Source organism: Erythrolamprus reginae, chromosome 2 (assembly GCF_031021105.1).
Source record: "Erythrolamprus reginae isolate rEryReg1 chromosome 2, rEryReg1.hap1, whole genome shotgun sequence".
NCBI lineage: Eukaryota > Metazoa > Chordata > Lepidosauria > Squamata > Dipsadidae > Erythrolamprus > Erythrolamprus reginae.
Window position 1 is genome coordinate 294,930,153 of NC_091951.1, and position 23,176 is coordinate 294,953,328.

The window sequence follows — 23,176 nt, forward strand, 5'->3', positions numbered from 1 at the left end:
AAAGATATAAAATCAAGCATAGCAATAACATAAACTTATATACCACTCCACTGTGCTTTATAGCCTTCTCTAAATGGTTTACATAATCAGCATATTGCCCCCAATAATCTGGGCCCTCATTTTACTGACCTTGGAAGGACGGAAGGATGAGTCAACCTTGAGCCTGGTGAAAACCTTGTGGGTTCAGTACAAACCTTAAACTGTTACTGTGCTCCTCAACAAATAATGCTCTCTATCATTTGTCCTTTTTGTGGCTATTCAAATAAAGTGACTTAATCAACTGAAAAAGAGTCCAAGTACCTATTTGAAAACTTATCTTGGCCGATAAGCCACCCAGTCACATGACCTTTAAGCCACCCCCCGGTCACATGACCATCAAGCCACACCCACAAAATAAGCCACGCCCACAGTGTGGAAGTAAACATTTTGGCAGCCAATCACTGCCAATCACTGTGCCACTGCAGCTCAATCATACAAATAGTGTGAACTGCCATCATCATATCCCCAAAATGCTGCTCTATTGATGGGATTTAACAAAATGTTGCTCACAAACATTTGAAAAAAAACATTTTATTTTCAAAGAATGGAAGTACAGTATTTTAGGATGAACAATAGCTGATCCCTTCTAACCTGGAAATATGGAGGCCAGAAAGGCATAGTACAAAGATTTATAGCGCTCACTGTCTTTGCCTGATGCAGGGTTCTTTCATTCCCATCCTGCAATAATAATCTAAAATGGTTTTATTAGATTAACTATGACATTTTTTAAAAAAAGAAGAAATCTAAGCTAACAAAAACATTTGTAGATTTGCAATCTCTTGATATTCCTTCAGCTAGAGAGTTAATTCTTTTTGTAAACATAATTCACACACTAAAATGCTTTTGCCTTTCAGACATTAATTTTAAATATCTCTTGAAGTATTTATTATATTTCAAATCCGAATAAAAATTGAACCAATATTTACTATTTTAATTTCATGTAAGCTAAAGACATTAGATCTGAATTCTATCAACTCCCCTACTGTATGCAGATTAGAAAAGTAAACACAGTTTTCCTCCACAACTGAGTCAATATTATGGGGGGGGGGGGGGGGGAACACACCCAGAACATTAAAGAAACTTTAAAGAGCTCTATCGCCCTCTAGTGAACCAATGCAATGAATTTAGGTCAAGGAGTATTGAAACAAAAGTTACTATTAATAAACCCATGCATTTTATAATTCATAATATATCCTTGAGCTAGAATTTATCTTAATTAGAGAAAGGTAAATGGTATTTGAGAACATATGGAAATAAGTTGTGTATGGTCTATAAAAGCAGGAATTAAACCAAAGAAAATTTATTTTCAAAGGGAGCCAACTTTATTCCAAAAAGCAACATACTTTTACAAAAAGCTTTCTACTGTACAATTTTGTTCCAGTTCAAATTAACACGCAGTGCTACGAACATTTGCAAGCAAAATGCTCACAGTAAGTGACACCCTTAATGGAAGGGAAGATTTGCTAATGCTGATAAATCCACTTATTTAGGATGTTTATACTTTCCAATACAAAGCAGCTCATCATTTCTAAAAATTGGTATTTGCAGAGTTCCTTTAAACTAGTCAATATGTGAGTACAAAATGAAGCACTTCTATTTGCTTATCAACAGCATCTGTGTCAATAAGGCATAGATGAACTAAGCAGAGCCGCAGCTTATAATATAAAGACAATCTTTTGGTCCAAGGAAGCAAAATGGAGAAATCTGCTTTAGGGTTTTTTCTTCTTTGGAGACCAAAATTGCCACCACTGTCTATTTATCTTAAGTTTTTGACTAAAAATGTTCCCATAGTACAAGTTAGTAATATTAATGTATATTAATTTATATATATAATATGTAGATTGTTTTGAGTTCGTTGAAATCACATTTGCCATCATCAGGCTGAAGTTATAAGCTTCATGCTGCTGTAAATATAGAATGTTTGCAACTGCCATTTGTTCCTTATATATAGTGTTGGGGGTGGAGATTTGGTTTGAATGTAGCAAATAGATTGGGTGACTATGTTTTAATGATTTGATTGGTTGGTGGAATCACATTTAGTTGAAGGATTGACATGGTGATAATTATGATATGTTTTTTTATTTAAGGCTGGTTTCCAAATCTCTGGTAGGCGGGACATGTCATCTCGTTTGTTCATGCTGAGGGGGTGCTTTTCTTTCTCTATGGCTTCCATAATTATTCTTCTGTATACATTTTCTGTTTTGGAAAGTAATTTAGTTTTTTCAAAGTCAATTTCGCACCCTGTTTTTTTAATGTGCTGGACAAGGGAGGAAGTTTTTTCTTCTTTTTTGACTGCATTCTTATGTTCTGCAATGTGTGCGTTTACTCTTCAATTAGTTTGTCCAATGTATGTGGCTGCACATGTTTTGCAAGGGATTTCATAGATTCCTTGGTTTTCGAGTTGGATTTTATCTTTTGGGTTTCTTAGGATGTGAATACAATGTCTCAATTTGCACAATTTCTCTACCACCTCAGCCTCTTGCTTATGAAAGTATAAATCAATCTCAACAAGCAATCCCAAAATGAAATTATTTATTTAATCAATCAGAATAACAAATAAAGCTATCCATCTTCACTATTAGACCTTCAGTCAGGCCATTAGACCTTCCGTTAGGATATGCACTAATAGCTGTTGCTGTGTTTGATTTCTATATGTGTCATTAACCTTTAGTACCTGCACGATTGCATCATGCCATTGGTTATCAGAATCTTAGTCTGCAGAAGTTTTTGAATCCACAGATGTTTTAGGTGTTCAAGTTACAATGGTAGCCACATATAGGGGAAATTTCTTCCAACCTATGAGGAAAAACTCTTGAGACTACAATATAGTAAGAAGGCACATGTAGAGCTCTTCTCTGTAACTTCCAATAAGATTCATAACACAATTGTTAATTTCTTCAAATAGCTAAACGGTATAGGAACCATTACACTATCGATCCACTATTGGCACAAGTTTCTGTCTGACACAGACATAATCTAAAATGCTTTCACTTACACAAAGCTTTTAAACGTTTGGATTATATGTAGCACTTTGATACTGAGTCACTTCTAAATTCTCCCATTACCTTTAAGATCAACTACAGGCATACCATTATAATAATAGTAAGATTCTTGATTTAGCTGTGAGCCAAGTTCAAATAAGTAAATATGGAGGTGTTCTTGCTGATTCCTTTAATTCTGATTCCACCTATTTCTGCTGACTTCCAGGAATTCGATTTGGACCAGTTCAAGGTTGACTTATCTTTCCGAAGTCAGTAAAATGGGGACCCAGGTTGTTGGGGGTAATATGCTGGCTCTTTAAACTTGTAAACTCTGTAAAAAGATGGCTGTAGAGCACTATGAAGTGATATGTAAGTCTAAATGTCATTGTTACATCTGCAGATATATTTTTTTTGCATAAACATCAAAGTTTAAATCAAATTACTTTCCCAAAGCACTTAATTCTCCACTTAACACTCAATAAGGTGGAATAGTACAAAATAATCTTCATTACATTATATAATTTCACTAATGTTCAGAACAGTTGTTGCCTGCCCTTAAAAATAAGGGGAGGAACTTGGGGAAAATTGTACAATGAAATCCATCTTTACAATTACAAGATTAATTGTGGGCACTTTTCATTCATAATAATTTAATTTAATAATAATTTATTAGACTTGTATGCCACCACTCTCCGAAGACTCATCACTGCTTCCATCTCCAATCTGTCATAAAATCTGAAGCTGATCTACAATCATCCTCAGTTCTGTTGTCCTCATATCACCCCAAACACAAAAGGGAGTATGATGAGCTTATCAACACTCATATGCTAATAAGTGAGTGCAAATAAATGTTATTCTATCACAATCCTGGGATAACAAAACTCTCTTCATCGCTACGCTACACAAAACGCAAATCAATTCCTAGCAGTATATATGGTTTCCATTATAAATTTGTCTAATAGTTTTAGAAGAGAAAGTTATCATAGCGGAAAGGAAAATTTTAAAATTATCGAGTCATGATTCCATTGTATTTTAAAACTCGAAAGGATTATGTAAGTAAAATAAAACACCAGAAATCAAATATAATCAAGTATATATAACACCAAATATAATCAAGTATATATAACACCATATGGTAGCATCCCAGATGAACATGGATATAAATCCCTCAATACAGAGTTGCATGTTGCTAAGATGGCAAAACGATGAATAACAGACCGGTTTTAGCAACAAGACACTGAATTTCAGAGTGGTGAGGAGTTAAAAGAGGGTACCAAATGAATAGCTTAAGTCTATGGGCATGAAGGCAAAATAAGGGAAAAGATCTACCAATGAATAAAACGGATCACACAAAATTGTGCAAAGAAACTCCAAAAGAAAACACCACCTTTGATATAATTTCCAATGAACCAGAAATAAATCATCTTGGCTTCCCAAAATGAACCAACACTATAAAATTAAACCAAAATAGTGTAAATCTTTTGAAATATCCTCAGCTGTCTATAATTCAATGCCCCATTTACATCTTGTTTGTAATATCTGAAGTATAAAGACTGACTTAGTGTTGCCCACTACTGCCTCTAGCCATTATACTGCGAAAGGATTGATGGGTAAGCATAGGTCGCAGGTGGCCACAGACAGGTTGATGCAAACACCTCCCAAATCCCAACTGCACATTGTGCCCCCTGGCCAAAATTCATAGACCTATGAATGCAACAACTCTGCAACTGTCTATGAACAACAGACACATATGTTCCCTCAGGTGCAGTGCTCGATCTTTAATTCATTCATTGTCTACAAAGCTGCTAGAACACAACTGGGGGGAAAATGTGACAAAGAGTTCTTACCTTTGAATCTTCACTGCTGACTCCAAGTTCTAATACAGCTTGAGGAGATTTTTGTTTTGCCTGCATAGACTGAGCCATCTGAAGGTTAAGTTGCCATCCAACTGTCTCAAGCTACAAAACACATATCATATTGATTACCAATGTGGCAGTATTTTGTTTTTCAGCTCTACTTAGGAACAATTATCGGCCAACATGAAGCATGGAGACTGAAAGAAAATGAATTTTACCATCTTTCTTCACTTCTCAATACTGTCTGCCAGGCTTACTTTTACACTCGGGTTAAAGAACAAGTATTATTTATGGTTGTGATAACAACCCCAAAATAAAGTGAATTATTACAATTATCATTATTATTAAAAGCCACAAGCCACAAATATTTTTTTAAATCCTAGTAATCACAGATATTAACTCCCAATATCATAAAATGTGACTAGAGTAAAGCTATTGCTGAATAAAGAAAGATTAAATCAGTAGATTTTGTTCTTTAACAGTGCTCCTGTTCCTTACCGAGTTGTAACAGTATTAAATAAATAGAAAAGACCATGATTGATAAGCCCTAAAATAGAATTGGACTTTTGTATTATACAGTTCTTACTGAAATATTTTTATAAATATTTTTAAAAGCTAGCATCTTAAAAATGTTCCTCATTATTGTATGATCTGAATCACTTCTTTGGATAAACTGAATTCTTAAGGGAACTAAAAGAATACACAATTTATAATATACAAAAAGGTATAAACACATTTTATAAATTAATGTTAAAACCAGATGTGAAAAGCCCAGTGAAATAAATGCATCTTGACGTATCTTCAAAAGGCAGAGAAAAAGCTTATGAAAATCTTAGGAGTAATACAGGAGAAGACGTTTTCCTACCTATTTTGCATAACAAAAGGGACCATACAGCTTCATATTAGGACAGGCAGTCCCCCTGGACAGTTGAACCCTAAGACTTTAGGAGTTAGCATCAACATCTGATGTTATGCCTAGAAAGTTTCCAACAAGTCTTTCTATGTGAGTAAAGCACATACTGTATTTTACATCATTTGGCCTTTCCAGATGCTTTTAAAAGAGTATTAATACACAGAATACAATATGTAACCATGGCAGAATGTGCCAAAGTGTCAGACATAACTGAATGGCTGATAATAATTATGAGCCATACCAGAAAAATTTCTAGTCAAATTTTTTTAGACAAGTTCCACAATTTCAGTGCTATGATATTTCTTTATAAAATGTTTATTGTAAAAAAATGATTTTTTTACAATATTCAGGTTTTGCAGATTTCAGGTTTCTCCCTCTTTTATATATAATAATATAGCCCAAATACTTCGGCAGACTTTGGCTGAGATGAATAAGTCAATTGAAATCATATTCATTTGCACAGAAAAAAAATGTTCTAGGAAATCCAATACCATGTTTGACAGCATTGTTTAGTTCCTTAACATAGAATAGCAAGAAACTACGTGTGATAAGTTTTCCGAGATGAACAATTCCATCAGTTTTCTGTAGTGACTGAACAGCATACTGAAGAAGAAAACACAGTCTAACATCAAAGAATATTTCACTTTGTGCCTCTGACACAAAATCATCTGGATCTCCTCGCTGTTGGACTACCAATGGTACTGCCCCACAACCATGTCTCGATCCTCAGGATCGATGACCAGCTGCACTGAATGTGGACAGACCACAATAGTCGCTATCTGCAACCTTTACAGCAGACCTCTGACAAAGCAAACTGAAAACATCTTCACATAACTTCCATGTGACTCACTTAACAACTGCAGTGATTCAAATTTAAAAACCATGGTAAAATGATCATAAAGTCAGGCATAGCTCACTTAACAACAACTTGTTTAGCAATGGAAATTTTGGAGCAAGTGTGATTATAAATTGAGGACTACCTGTACAGAATAGCTGAATTCCTTTAACACTGCAACAGATTCATCTTAATTCAACTTAACTTACATAAGCATTCCTGCAGAAAAATTAAATGAGTGGAAATATAGACAGTGGTGAAACTAACCAGAACTCTACTTCATTCAGGTTTGAAGTATTGTATTTTTCTGTGTATTAGACACTACTTTTTCTTTAAAACATTTACTTGAAAATGGAGGGGTGTCTTGTACATAGAAGGCAGAGAGGAGAAGGCCCCACATGCCAGATGAACCTCTATCTTATATGCAACTCTATCACTCCTCTGTATTGTAGTTGTTTCCTGTATCACATTAGATTAGATTAGATTTATTGAATTTATATGCCGCCCCTCTCCGCAGACTCGGGGTGGCTCACAACAATGGTGAAGAACAATACATAGTAACAAATCTAATATTTAAAAATCTAGGTTACAGTTTTAGATTAAAAGTCCAAAAAAGAAACCCCAATATATAAAAAACAACACACAATCGAATCATACACAAAAACTACATGGGCAAGGGGGAGATGTTTCAATTCCCCCATGCCTGACGGCAGAGGTAGGTTTTTAGAAGTTTACGAAAGGCAAGGAGGGTGGGGGCAATCCTGATCTCTGGGGGGAGCTGGTTCCAGAGGGTCGGAGCCACCACAGAGAAGGCTCTTCCCCTGGGTACCGCCAGACGACATTGTTTAGTCGACGGGACCCGGAGAAAGCCAACTCTAGGTTTGATGGCGTGCAATGTGCTTACTACAAGAAACTACATGAAACATGGGGGCGTGTTATACACAGAAAAGTACAGTATTTATACAATGCTCAATGACAGAAAGTTTTAAAAGTGGGTCTTTCTCAATCTTATCTAGAGATATAGTACTTAATTTGTGACCCTAAATCAGAGGTGTCACATTGTCGTCACATGACATATTGTGACCTTTTCCCCCTTTGCTAAAACAGGGATGGGCGTGGCCAGCGTATGGGCCAAAAGCCACCTCTGCCCTTAATGCTAAACATTCAACTTTATTACTTCATCATGAAAACCAAATGTCATAATCTTATAATCTGTCCCTTCATTTTAATCCATAGCTAAATAGATACTGATGGCAGACAATATACAATATATACACGCTAAAATACATGCTTATAACCATACTCCCTCACAGCTGAATATTCTTTAAGATATATTATTTCATATTTTTTTTAGCTGAGAACACAAATAAAATACCACATTTAAATTTAATTCATACTGAACCGCAAAAGTACTGGAACAATTACATAACTGATTAAGCAGTCAAAAGAAAGACAGAAAACCTTTTTATAAATTTAATAGTCTCACTTTTTAATACTTGCTTCCCACCCACCCCAACCTCCCTCACCAGGGTTCTGCAACTAAGCTATGCTTTCAAAATCCTTGATTAATGAACCCAAGCAGCCTGAGGTTAAAGAATGGGTTATCTATTTATTTTACTGAAGGGAAAATTGAATATAATAGACCAATTCAGACCACTTAAGGTACATGATATATGGCCACAGTAAAGTTGGACAAGGGATAGAAGTACAAAAACATGCAATGAATTAAGCCTTCCAAATAAGAAGTGTTTTCTTAGATAACAATCATATATTGATATATGTAGTAACTACTTCTGAGAATCAAGTTTGAAGGCTAAGGGTTTTTTTTAGAAATGTATTATTTCCCCTTCTAAGTATAATTACAAAACATCAATTACTTTCCAGAAATGAGTACTTAATAATAAAGAATGGAAGAGTGAAATAAGCAGAGGTTAATTTTAAAAAGCATATGTTTTTTCTCCTTTAAAGAATCTGCATACTGCTCCACTGGATAAAAATAGTAATAGGTGTGCAACAGGGATGGATTCCTCTTACCTGCTACCAACAGTGCGCTGCATGTGCAGCTTGAGTCTTCTTGTGTGTACATGCACATCCCCAACGTGATTTTGCTTCCGCGCATGCTCAGGAAGTCTCATGAGGTACACGGGTGCGAGATTACGGCAATTTTTTGTTTCTGCACACGCATGGATGCAAAAAAAACGCTGAAATCTCACACGCACAAGCGTCCCCTCGTGAGATTTTGCTTCTGGGCATGAAGCAAAAAATAAAAAAAATTAAAGAAAAAAGATGGACTGGCATCAGAGCGGTTGCGTGCAAATTGCACAATGTGGCAGCCGCTACCGGTACGCAGTTTCCTACCACACCAGTAGCAAACCATCCCTGGTGTACACTTAGAATGTCGTTATTTATTGTTTAGTTATTTGTTTTCTTAATACAGTAGTACCTCTAGATACGAGTTTAATTCGTTCCAGAACAGAGCTCGTATGTCGATCAACTCGTAACTGGAACAAATGGCTTTAGACTTTGTTTTTCCCAGCCGAGATAACCAGAAGCAAGGATTCTTGCGCCACCTAGTGGAAGCTCGGCTCGTATCCCGAATTTGAGCTCGGGTGTCGAACAGAAATTTCGCTCCCCTCGTGACTCGTAAGTTGGAATACTTGCATGTGGAGCAGCTCGTATCTAGAGGTACTACTGTATTTAAATGGTGTACTAATGTATAAAGTGTATCATAAAGTGTACTTGAGCTAGAATCTTTTGAAAGTATGTAGATATGTATGTATATATGCATGTATGTATGTATGTATGTACAGTGGTCCACAAGAAATCAATGAGAACGTAGCATAGAATCTTAGTATCTGAGGGATTATGAAACATATTGTCACTTATAAACAAACTTGAGGATAGTCATAAAAATAAATGAGAGCAAAACAAACATCACTTCTGCCAAGCCCTAACATTTGAATTGCTCTAACATTTTCTTACATTTACCAAAGAATGACTTGCCTCTACCAAAAAAAAATTAAGCAATATAGTCCAGCAGGGTGAGCTATGAATCAGGAAGTTCAAATCTTCTCTTTCTGAAAAACTTTCTATAAGGTTTTAAGCAAACTTGCTTCTTTCAGGATCATCTTACAGAAGAGCTGTGTTCAATGTAGATCATATCTAATACCAATTTTAAAATAATAAAAAATAATATTAAATATGTTAAAGGTAATCTTTTATTAAAGCTCTAGATTCTAGAATCTACATTTTCTGACTACTTATTTTTCTGGGCCAAATGATTTAATGGCATGATTAATTGGCAAGATAAGCCTCTTTTGGAAATGATAACATTACATCCTACTTGTACAACTAAATGTGCAACTAGCTAAAAAAAAAAACCTGAGCAATATACCTAGTATCACTATTGTTTATTCAATATGCCATAATGGAAATAAATAATCTGCATTAGTCTAACAGCAGGTACATTTCTCATACCAATTCATGCCTTGAAGAAAACTCAGAACTAAATTAAGACAAATGCAGATAGAGAAAAAAATGTAAATAAATTTAAAAAAATAGTTGTGGCAAGGATAAGGATAAAAATATGTATTTGTATTTCGAGCAGAGGCTCAAATACAAAAAAATGAAAAACCCACCAGCAGAACAAACCACTCTCCAAGTTTTAGGGTGCTGATAAAATTAATCAAGCAATTACTTTAAATTACCCAGTCTTACTATTCAAGCCTCATACTTTTCTTAGTGATGGCAGTCCCAACAATTCAGATTGCAGCTGTTAGGCCAGGACCACATGGTCATTAGGTTAGGGAACTGTGTTTTTCATGCCCTGCATGGACTGCCTCTGCTTCAACTCCCCAGAAGTGACTATCTCGCATTTCTGTTTTGGCAGCATTCCACCACCTAACCCTGCTGCCCACTCCACAGCCCCTAACTGAAAGTCATCTTCTTCCTTCTGCTGCTTGCTCAGGATTCAGACAATGATCAAGGGATCAGCTTGCAATATGCGTGGCAAGTACAACAGAGCCTCAGTTGCTAAACTGCTTTGGAGGAGAATGGCTGGGTCTTTGCTCTTCGCTGAACCTGTTAAGGAGTGTGCAGAGTAATCACTGAGAGGTCAAAGATACACATACACAGAGGAAACGTGGAAGTCTAGCAGATATCCAGCTGATAGCCCAGAGATACAAATAATGATTCAGTAATGCAATCCATATATATTTAGTGTATAAAATAATGTTTTGCAAATATCTTACTCAAGAACAGTCCTAGTCATACACAGTTAAATCAGTCAATAACTCTCAATACATATACAATACTATAAGCTTACTTGTCCCGCTTACGAATACATAAACCATCATTTGAACACACAGTTTTTATTACAGCATAGTCACAAAGACAAATCAGAAATAGCAAAGAATAGCCAAGAGAGAGAGAGAGAGAATCAATCACGCTTCTGGCTCCATCTTATGGCAATCCTTAGCACTAGCCCTTAAAGCAATACGTAGTTTCTAATATATGTAAGCATACCTCGTTGGTTTATTTTAGGTATTGCCAAACCCAACTACAGTGTTCCCTCAATTTTCACGGGTTCGAACTTCGCGAAAAGTCTATACCACAGTTTTTCAAAAATATTAATTAAAAACTACTTCACGGGTTTTTGCCCTATACCATGGTTTTTCCCACCCGATGACATCATATGTTATCGCCAAACTTTCATCTGCTTTTAATAAATATTTTTTAAAATAAACTTTAATAAATAAACACGGTGAGTAATAATCTAAATGGTTGCTAAGGAAATGGGAAATTGCAATTTAGGGGTTTAAAGTGTTAAGGGAAGGTTTGTGATACTGTTCATAGCCAAAAATAGTGTATTTACTTCCGCATATCTACTTCGCAGAAATTCTACTTTCACGGGCGGTCTCAGAACACATCCCCCACGAAAATCAAGGGAACACTGTATTTATGTCTATAGTACTAACAGAACCCCCTTTGCTTTGGAGAGCTTCTTTTGGTGCTCCATCCTTTACTGGATAGTTTTCTCCCCGCACCTATTCTCCAGGAGCACTTCTAAAATAAACCACAGAGAGCACACTGCACCTCCAGGAAGCCCTCATTTCTTCACATTGTCCAATTCTGCTGTCAGCTTCTTGGAGAACACCAAACAGCATGACGAGGATGCTGCACCTCAACGTGCTCTCCACGGCCTGAAGGCTATCACTTCTAGCCAAGCCCGGCAAACTCCTTTTAGCAGGCAAGGTTCCACTTCCTCGCCTCTTTCAAGTTAACCAAGCACATCCCTGAAATGCATCTTCAGCCAATGCCTAGAACACAGGCCCACAAGAGAGGGAAGAAGACAGCAAAGATTAGCTGGTGACTTCCATGGCAGAAGGTGGTAATGGAGAGCAGGGTACCAAAAAGGCAGAGGTGTGGGAAAGATAGGTAGCTGGGATAGATAGTTTAAGTAGAGGCAGTTTGCACAGGGCAGGAGAACGTGGTTGTGCCACACTGTGACTGGAGATAAATAATGAGGTCTGGTCAAAAGGCAACTAAATTACATGACTACGGGGATGCTGCAATGGCCAGAAGATCAAAAACCAGTCATGATAATCATTCAGCCCCATCATAGTTTCAAACAGTCTCTGAACGTAGGACAGTAATCCAAGGGACTCTATAAAATTAGAAGTACTGAAAGTTTCAAGGCTTGAAATCATCTACAAATTGCTCCAACTGGAAGCCGCGTGATTACATTTGATGTCTCAAATCAGTTTAAGGGAATACATTGATCCAATTATTCCTTTGAAGCTCCATGAAGCCCGAAAAGATAGTCACCATGAAACATTACAGCATTAATATCTATTTAAGTCTAGCAGCTCCTGAAAGATCACACTGCCAGGGAAGAATGGGGGGAGAATGAAAAATCAGACCAATAATGTTCTGACACCAGTAAACATCCTCCCTTCTCAAGAAAAAAAGAATGTCCCAAAAGGAATGATGTTACATTCTATCTGTATAATTTCTGAAAAATATAAAATGCTTAAGTTTATTAAGAATGGGCCTTATATCTTCAATAAGTACTTATGTCCCTAAATTAATGTCTATCAAAGATTCTCAATCATCCTGATCATGGTTGTTTCAAAAAGCAACTGGACTTTTAGGGTTTCTTTCCCTTGAAAAACCTTTCACTTCCCACCATAGTTCCCTCTAAGCTGAGCAGTGAGCAATCACTCACTTAAAAATCATCATCAATTCAGAGTTCAAACCTGCCCAGAAGCCGAGAGGGAAAGAGTGAGAGGGAAGGAGAGAGAGTGAGGAAGAAAGGAAGAGAAAGAAACAGATAGAAAAAAGAGAGGAAGGAAAAGAGAAAGAAAAATAATGGGAGTAAGGAAGAGAGAAAGAAAATCAAAATCTAGTTTGAAACTAGCTCATCTATTTAAGTGGCATTTTGATATTGATAGAGTTGCCCTATTATGAGCTCACTGTTATAGACACACAGTACAGTATTTTATTTTGAAATTCTCTGAGGCAAAACAGGGTGGGTTTTTTATTTGTTTGTTTGTTTATTTATTTATTTATTATTTCTGTGCCGCCCAGTCCCGATGGGACTGCCGCTCAGACACTATACTTTTCCACCCACCCCAAAAAAAAATTAGAGGGAACACTGCTTCCCACCTAAGAAGCTTCTTCAGTTTTTTTTCTTTTTTACATTTCCCAGGAGAATCAAGATAGCATAGTTTATGACATAACATTTAAAACTTTTACTATGTTAAGCAGAAAACAATTCAATAAATTCAGCCTCCTATATTTGGAAGATGAAATAATTTATCAGTCACATATTTTATGCTAGCACTAAACAGTTTTTTGCGTTTTATCTGAGCGAGCACAACTTTTTTTTCAGAATTGGTGGTGTCAAAAACAAAAACATTCTTGCAGCCATTGGACCATATAGTATATCTAGGGCTCACTTCATGATCACAGTTGAAACTGGAAATGCTATCATAAAGTGAAAGCCATGTACTGCGACAGACTTATATCACTTCCTATTTGGTCACAAAGTGTCAGACTAACTTCTATTCCATGGTATCCTTCTGTGCCGGCTAGAGAGGTTGGGAGTGGGAGGCACTGTTCTTCAGTGGTTCTCCTCCTACCTCTCCGGTCGGTTGCAGTTGGTGTTAGTGGGGGGGTCAGAGGTCGACCTCTAGTCTCTCCCTTGTGGGGTACCTCAGGGGTCGGTCCTCTCCCATCTGCTATTCAATATCTACATGAAACCGCTGGGTGAGATCATCCAAGGGCATGGGGTGAGGTATCATCAGTATCTGCTATCAGTATCATCAGTATCTGCCATCTGCTATTCAATATCTACATGAAACCGCTGGGTGAGATCATCCAAGGGCATGGGGTGAGGTATCATCAGTACGCTGATGATACCCAGTTATACATCTCCAACCCATGTCCAGTCAGAGAAGCAGTGGGAGTGATGTGCCGGTGCTGTTGGGTTCTGGATGGGTGTCAACAAGCTCAAACTCAACCCAGACAAGACGGAGTGGCTGTGGGTTCTGCCTCCCAAGGACAATTCCATCTGTCCGTCTATTACCCTGGGGGGGAATCATTGGAGAGGGTCCGCAACTTGGGCGTCCTCCTCGATCCACAGCTGACATTGGAACATCATCTTTCGGCTGTGGCGAGGAGGGCATTTGCCCAGGTTCGCCTGGTGTACCAGTTGCGGCCCTATTTGGACAGGGAGTCATTGCTCACAATCGCTCATGCCCTCATCACCTCGAGTTTCGATTACTGCAACGCTCTTTACATGGGGCTACCTTTGAAAAGTGTTCGGAAACTTCAGATCGTGCAGAATGCGGCCGCAAGAGCCATTGTGGGGTTACCTAGGTTCACCCACGTCTCTCCAACACTCTGTGGCTTGCATTGGCTGCCGATCGGTTTCCGGTCACAATTCGAAGTGTTGGTAAATGACCTATAGCATTGGACCAGAATACCTTTGGGACCATCTCCTGCCACACGAATCCCAGCGGCCGATAAGGTCCCACAGAGTTGGCCTTCTCCGGGTCCTGTCGACTAAACAATGTCGTCTGGCGGGCCCCAGGGGAAGAGCCTTCTCTGTGGTGGCCCTGGCCCTCTGGAATCAACTCCCCCCAGATATTAGAACGGCCCCCACCCTCCTTGTTTTTCGTAAATTGCTTAAGACCCACCTGTATCGCCAGGCATTGGGGAATTGAGACATCCCCCCCAGGCTTTTATATTTTTATGTGTGGTATGCATGTGGTGAATGGTTTTTAAATGATTTGTTTTTTAGATGTTTTTAATATTAGATTTGTTTATATTGTAATAATGGTATTATTGTTGTGAGCCGCCCCGAGTCTTTGGAGAGGGGCAGCATACACATCTAATATATTAGTAGTAGTAGTAGTAGTAGTAGTAGTAGTAGTAGTAGTAGTATCATCATTATCATAATCAAGAGTCTTAATGCCTGGTTGCTTATATATAAATTGAGCAAAGGGGAGGGGGAAACATGCCCTATTAAGATTTTTAAAATTAATAGAATTCAAAATATTACTTATTTACTTTGGAGATTTTTATTCAGTGTGTTGAGAAGATTCTTGCCAGTAGAAAAAAAGGAAATTATAAATTAATTCTATAGTATGCTTTGATAAAGAGCTTCCTAATGCAGTACTACAACACTGAAGTGAAACAACCACTAACAAAAGTTGTTTATGGCATAATAATAAAAATTTCTTGAATTACAGCATTTCATAATACATTATGAGTCAGCCCATTCTAGCCCCACGGAATGTCACTCCTGCACTTAAATAAAATGATTTTTAAAAACTTTACTTGTTAGATCTTGGCTCATATCAGGAGCTATTTCTAGTATTTCTGACACTCCTGACATTAACAGTGCTTTAATTAAGGTGTTAATATCAAGATTAATGCCCTGGATTTCTTCCAATTAATTCCAAGACAACTGTTAACATGACTTCTAAAATTCTATCTCTACTTGACGGAAATATTAAAAACTTTATATATTGCAGCCATTTGATGTCAATTACTAACAGAACACCACTCTCCACCCCAACACACCCTCTTCAAAGATACAAACTGCAAGAATGCTCAGTGCTCACTGCTTAGGTTACCATGTAAGAAAAAAGCAAAGCTCCAAGATCCTTAATATTGTATGATGGATTCATTCACAGTATCTTCCAACCTAGAAAAAGATATTAGCAGAAGCTATGCAACCAATTGTTGTTCCTTGAAGCAATCTTTCCACACAATTTTCTGCAGCTAGGTTTGCAGCCATTATTTTAATGGGATGCCTTTATTACTTCTTCACATTCCATGCTTCATATCTTCACCTGCCAGTCACTGAGCATAATTCCTTTTGATCAGTGTTTTTAAACATGACAACTTTAAGATGTGTGGACTTCAATTCCCAGAATTCCCTAGCAACCATGTAGAAGTCCATACATCTTAAATTTGCCAAGTTTGAAAAAAAACATTGCTGTACATATTTTAGATACTTCCACTTCCAAAGACCTCAGCTAGTGTGAGCCTCATGGAAGCTCAGGTCCAACAAATACAGGGAACACCCAAATACATAAGGGTACAGTATATAAGTATGCATTACACCGAAAGACAATGATTAAGTACCTTCCATTTTGTTCCCACCTTCCCAACTCAGCTCGTTTACCATCTTAATTACACTTTAACTGCGGCATTCTTTTTTTAGAATAGAAGGTTTTTTTAACTGAATACATTCTAATTTCTGTCACCTGCTTAATGTATTCTTCTCATGTGCACACTTTTTAATTACACATAAAAAAACCTGTAAACCTTCAAACAGTATAACAACTAATTAAAATAAGATAAGGCACAATGGAGAGTAAGGTCCTCAGCAATAAAAGAGAAGCCATTCTCAGTTCACACTGCACAGCATGCCTCACTCTAATTGTATATCTCACTTCCAATTTTAAAGCAAATAATGGTTCACCAGGGTGTATTCAAATAGTTTACTTTTTTTATCAGAAAATATGATTTTTTTAAAATTATATATCACAGATGTCAAACTCTGGGTTACAACACCTCTGTTATATATGGTCCAAACTTTAATTTAAACAAATCAAATTTTTAAACTGAGTTTCAAGCCACAGTTTGCCTTAGTTTGCCACAGTTTGCAGTCAGGCGGTAGGGAAAGCTTGGCTGCATAGCTAGAGGTATAACAAGCAGGAAGAGGGAGATTATGATCCTGCTATATAGAGTGCTGGTGAGACTACGTTGGGAATACTGTGTTCAGTTCTGGAGACCTCACCTACAAAAAGATATTGACAAAATTGAACGGGTCCAAAGACGGGCTACAAGAATGGTGGAAGGTCTTAAGCATAAAACGTATCAGGAAAGACTTAATGAACTTAATCTGTATAGTCTGGAGGACAGAAGGAAAAGGGGGGACATGATCACAACATTTAAATATGTTAAAAGTTAAATAAGGTCCAGGAGGGAAGTGTTTTTAGTAGGAAAGTGAACATAAGAACAAGGGGACACAATCTGAAGTTAGTTGGGGGAAAGATCAAAAGCAACATGAGAAAATATTATTTTATTGAAAGAGTAGTAGATCCTTGGAACAAACTTCCAGCAGACGTGGTTGATAAATCCACAATAACTGAATTTAAACATGCCTAGGATAAAGATATATCCATCCTAAGATAAAATACAGGAAATAGTATAAGGGCAGACTAGATGGATCATGAGGTCTTTTTCTGCCATCAGTCTTCTATGTTTCTATGTAAACTATGATCAGGCAATGGAAAACCTAAGCTAGATAATGATTTAGCATTATATCTCAATCAATCCACAGTTTGTGAAGCATATCCTCTGGGAGATGTTCAACCAAAAACTATTTTAAACAATGTGCAAAAAAATAGTTTCAATGTCTTATTTGATTAATATAAGACTTTATTTATATTAGGAGAGGATTTTATTCAATAGAAAAAAATTCTTATAAATAAAATAATGTGAATCTCTCCAATATCACAAATATTGTTCACAATTTTTTAAGCATAATATGAATTTAAAATTCACAAAACTGATTTATGGGCAATGTATTTTTATGTTGCTTGTCTCTTATTAATAAAATACAGGCTACTTTTTTTCAAAGTACATATTTTAGTACATATAGTTATTGTTGGAAATGATACTCACTTGCTACAATTCTTCCCAATCTTGTCTGTGGTTAGAGAAAAAAACCCTATTATTTTGCTGATAATTTGATGTATTGCACAAATTTGAATCATAATTACCTTATGCGGTGACAAACTTCTTTGTCTAAACTTTTCTACAATTTCTGGACCTGCAACTGCCCATGTATTAACAAATACTTCTATTTTATCATGACTCAATTTCGAATGCTGCAGCTGCTGTTGCAAAATAGTGTGCTTCAAATTGTGATATATGGCCTGTAAAAAAAAAAAAATCCAATGTATAAATGTTATAAATGTTATATTAAATGACAATTATGAAGAACCCAGGGAATACTGAACAAGTGTTATCCACTGTGCAAATATGATCTAGGATTTCCAGTAACAATAGTAGCATAGGATTGAAAAGTGGAAATGTTCATTAATAAAATGATCATAAAATAATATACCTGAAATAGAAAAGCTAGTTCAAAAAGAAAAAGAAAACTGATTCCGTGAGGACAAAATGATTTGTATAGTATATTTAACCACAGGTGTTGCAGTGGTTAGACTGGAGTACTGCAGGCTACTTCTGTTGACTGCTGGCTGCCTGCAATTTGGCGGTTTGAATCTCACCAAGATCAAGGTTGACTCAGCCTTCCATTCTTCTGAGGTGGGAAAAATAAGGACTCAGATTATTGAGGGCAATATGCTGACTCTGTAAACCGCTTAGAGAGGGCTGTAAAGCACTGTGAAGCAGTATATAAGTCTAAATGCTATTGCTATATATAGCAGTCTGAAAATTATTATTACTAAAATAGGGTATGTAAAACCAGAGATTATGTGACTTGTACATCTCTTCAAGTAATTCGAAGACAGAGATTCTAATGCTATTATTTTTATTTGATTTTTATTTGCTTGAATCTCATGTGCTGCACTATGGCTATGATCTATGCCAGTGAAGCCTAACCTTTTCAGCACCAAGTGTTGAAACTGGAGCTTGTGTGCTGCAACCAGGAAGAGAGCAACTGGCCGGTGCACATATGTGCCAGACTAGCTGTCCAGCGTGCAAGCACATGATGGAACCCGGAAAAGCAGCTAGCAATAGTGCACATGTCCAAAGAGAGATCTGTGTGCCACCTCTGCCATGCATGCCATAGGTTCGCCATCACGGATCTATGCTAAGCCATGACTTTAAGACACTGCAGTTATAGGTTTGCTTTATATCTTGAGTCTTAAAAAATAGTTGAAACAACAGTGGATGGATTCACACATCTTTCTGGCTTATCATGTTGCATGAATTCAGCTAATCATCAAAAGCCTGACACATACAGAATTATATCAGCAATCATATTTTCTTAGAAGTTCAATTGTGAACAATATATTTCTTTATATAATAAAGTTTAGGACTGTAGCAATAATTCTTTAATGCATAGTGATGATCTCATCTCTACTTTTTTCCCAAAAAAACCAAAAAAACCTCTAACCATTTGAAGCACTATCTTTTAATGTCAAACTTTGAAAAATCTTTTTTCTTTATATCAAGTTAAATATTTACAAACATATCAAAATTATAACATTAAAAAGTGAATACCTGTTCTAAAATGAATGTTATGGTTTCAAGTACAAGATGAAGATCTTGTTTTTCTATTGAGAATGCAGCTTGAAGTTTTTCTTCCTCTTCTTCTGTGAAAGTACTCTCTGTCTGAAATTTGTAAAAATGCTCCAGTTTAATTTTTTAAAATGAAGAAATTATTTAAGTGATTGCGCCATGCTCTATTCCCTAAACATTGGTCAAAATAAATATGAAAAGAATTAAATACTTAAATACAAGGGCAAAGAGTTTATCTGAAAATATAAATAAATTCCCTTAGCTGGCAATTTTTTCCCCCAAAGTCACTAGGGGGGAAAAGTTGTGCTCTCTAATGTTCATAAATAGTGAGAGCCAAGGAGAACAGAATGCTTCACAGGAATTTCGTTTGTGCTGATTTGTCTCTTTATAGATGAGAAAGCCTTCTATATTGTCATATATATTCTTTTGTTATACAAATGTGCTTTTTGCAGCCCTCTAGCCACTTATGATCATGATCGCTAAACACTGCTAAAATTGCCATTCAGATGTGAAAAACTGAAAGCTGCAATATAAAATAAGCAAAACTGACCGCTGCCACTAAAAAAAATGCCTTTTCATTTTTTTCAAACACTTGTTTTACTACATTAGGAGATACAAATGATATACCAGGAATACAACTATTAGCTGAATACAATAGGGTTTTTTGCAACAACTAAAAATTGTTAATATTATGATTTAGATGAGGCTTTAAAAAACTTTGCAAGAGACGTTAAAAACAGCTCTTGGGCACCCAAAGGGGGGACTTCCTTCAGTTTATTTGTCTCCAGAGAGATTACAGCTAACGTTTTAGTTTTTGGACTATTGTTCCAAACTATAAACTTGGAATGGCACGGGTTGAGGAATACCTATTTCCTATCTCCCACATTATATGCCCAGCCAATTCAATCTGAAATGGGTAGTGTACACGTGGGAATTACCAATTAAACAATGCACCTATCTTGACTACCTGGAAACACAGTATCTTTTCTGTGATAGCACCTGTCCCCTAAAATGAGGTTTCCCAAGATCCCAACAACCTCCATCCTGCTGAGGTTTTGAATGACCCCGAGACCTGAATCTTCACTCAAGCCTTAGAAACAGATGGCCAAAGACTTCCTTTAATTGTTTTCCTCTGTTCTCATATGATCTTGCCTTTATACCATCTTTTTGTTTTTCTTGATTTTAATATGTTAAAAATTATAAACTGCCTAGAGTCACTGAAAGTCAGGCAGAATAGCAGAGTATAAATTATTAGTCTCTCTAATGACTCAATTACCATTTAATGAGAGAGAACTTGATTTGATGCTTTAACAAGGTTATTTTTTATTTTTATCCTAGTTTAATGAAAAAATAGATTAAAAGAATGTCAACCCTACTCTGAAACAGAATTCAGGTTATAGTCACTTTACAACCTCATTCCCTTATCAGAGAATCCTCCAGAGATGTAAACTATGAATTCATTGTCTCAGAATTTATTGGCTAATGGTAACGTTGTGGCAATTGACGTTCATATATTTGAAAGCCGCCCAGATAATATTGAAGGACTTGGGATTGTTTTCACTTTCTATACCAACCTTTATGTGAAGCTTCTGAAGAATGCGGGAGAGGAGGCGGGAGAATCTGCCTGTATCCAAAGCACTAATCAAGGTCACAGCTTTTTGAACTCTTAAAAAAAAGGAATGAAAAATTTAAAAGCGAGCCATTTTTTAAAGATATCTAAAATAACAGATTTTTAATTTACCTCATCCTCAGCTTTTACCAAGTTGTCAAATAGCAAATTAATATTAAATGTAAGTTGAGTGAATTTTAAAGCAATCTGAAAACCTCCAACCAACCTCTAGGAAACAGAAGTCAAGTGATTCCAACCTCCCTTATCAGTCTAGCAAAGAAAAAACCAAAGGCAACTGCTTATTTTATTTTAAAACAAGTCTCTTCAGAAGTAAGTCTGATGGAGCTCAGCAAAGCCAACTGCTAAGACAATGTTTCTCAACCTTAGCAACAGGTAGTAATGAGGCCATCTATGTCAAAATTGAACAGTGCTTTCCAACAGAGGGGGAGGAATATGGCATCATCATTCTCCAGTATACAACACAATCCTTTCAATAGTTCCAAGGCTCCATACCCATTTGCACCAATCAGGTGGCCCTGATGACACAGATAAATTAAGCGCACCAGGGTGCCTACCATCCTTGTCCTAATGTTCCCCTCTTATCAGTACCTATCTTATGTATATAAACAATGTTATATCTATGTATACTGCTCAAAAAAGTGAAGGGAACACTCAAAAACTGGGGAATTCTGGGAGTTGAAGTCCAAATATCTTCAAGTTGCCAAGGTTGGGAAACACTGCCTTAGCAAATGTGAAGCTCTGCAAACTCGAGTCCCACAATTATGGGATTTAAAGTCCGCATATTTCAAAGTTACCGAAGCAGAAAAATACTGCGCTCAGCAAATATGATGACGAGGCCAGGAAAGCCCCTTCTTACAGTAGAAAAGGGCGTCGGTGGCCCTCGGCTCCTTATTCCCCCCCCCCGCGCCTTTGCAACCTTCGCTGCTGCAGCATTTTTTCTTTGCTCCTTGGTCCAAGCGTTAACATTTTATTTTATTTATTTATTTTGTCTAATACATAATGTAGGTTTGTGAGGATATAATCATAGTAATATACATCAACAGAAGAATAGAAAAACATTAGGAATAATATAGAAGAGATCATCATTGGTAATAATAGAGTTCATATTCATGAAGCTAGTAAAAACAAGAGACATTAGGACAGGGGACGGAAGGCACGTCTATATTTTAGCATCATCATTTATTTGCATTATTTTTAAAGGGCGTCTCCTATCCAAACGCAGCCGGGATGGTATTGACCCGCAGCGCCCTTTATGCAAGAGGGGGGAGAAACACCAGAACAATCTCGTCCTTACCTTTCGGTATCCGGAATAACCATGGGCGCCGCCATTTTGAGCGCCGTCAATCACACCATCCCCTTTTCCTGGAAAGCCAATCAGCGGCTCAAAACGCTTGGTGCCGACGGCGCGACTCACGTAAGCTCCGCCTTTCTCCTTTCTAGACCTTCTCTGAGTATTTATAGGGCGTATGTGGAACCGCTGCTGTCGGCGAGTGTTACGCAGCAGAGCATGCGCGTAGAATTCCAAACTCTTGTCTGTCGTTCCATTGACTTAGTATCGTAATTATGGGTCATCGTCCAAAAGATTATCCATTTCCGAGGTAGACGACCGCTCGTTCATACTTTAGTGTCATAAAGAACAAGACGCTTTTTGCCAGGAGTATTCGCAGCAAAGCACGCAAAATTTGGACATGCCCTGCAGCGATGTCTTTGGGCAGATTCTCTTTTAGGTGCCTATCTTCAGATGATGGAGCAATTGCAAAAGATACTTTGATTCTTGCTTCTTACACACACACACACACACACACACACACACACACACACACACACACACAAACAAATATCGTTGGGGGTAATTACTAATAGCTAACAAGAAGATTGGTTGCATCTTGTCATTGGACATTTTCTTTGCCAAAAAGGAGATGATTAAAATGGCTTTTATCTTGTATATGAGGTGTTTGCTGTGAGCAAGGTTTCACAGTTTTGATCTAAGGCACACTAAGCACTTTCCATGACACCCTACTTCAAAAAACAAAGTACGGTATTCCAAAAATGAAATGTTCACATTGGCAAGAAGTGATGCCATCAGATTGGCCTAAAGGCACCCTAAACCTTTGAATCAGCACTGATTGT

General features: G+C 37.0%; 1 protein-coding gene across 2 annotated transcripts in view; it reads right to left on the minus strand.

Annotated features, from left to right (window-relative positions):
- COMMD10 (COMM domain containing 10) overlaps positions 1-22,479 on the minus strand; it is a 72,698-nt gene extending 50,219 nt beyond the window's left edge. For both annotated transcript variants that reach the window (XR_011558334.1, XM_070742909.1), the window contains exons 1-5: positions 22,341-22,479; positions 20,991-21,081; positions 19,399-19,509; positions 17,928-18,083; positions 4,868-4,978 (exon numbers count right to left, since the gene is read on the minus strand). Coding sequence is in view for 1 of the 2 variants with exons in the window: in XM_070742909.1 (XP_070599010.1) it covers positions 4,868-4,978; positions 17,928-18,083; positions 19,399-19,509; positions 20,991-21,081; positions 22,341-22,375 (504 nt within the window). In the remaining variant the exon portion in view is untranslated. The remainder of the gene's footprint in view (positions 1-4,867; positions 4,979-17,927; positions 18,084-19,398; positions 19,510-20,990; positions 21,082-22,340) is intronic.
- Between the last annotated feature and the right edge of the window lie 697 nt (positions 22,480-23,176).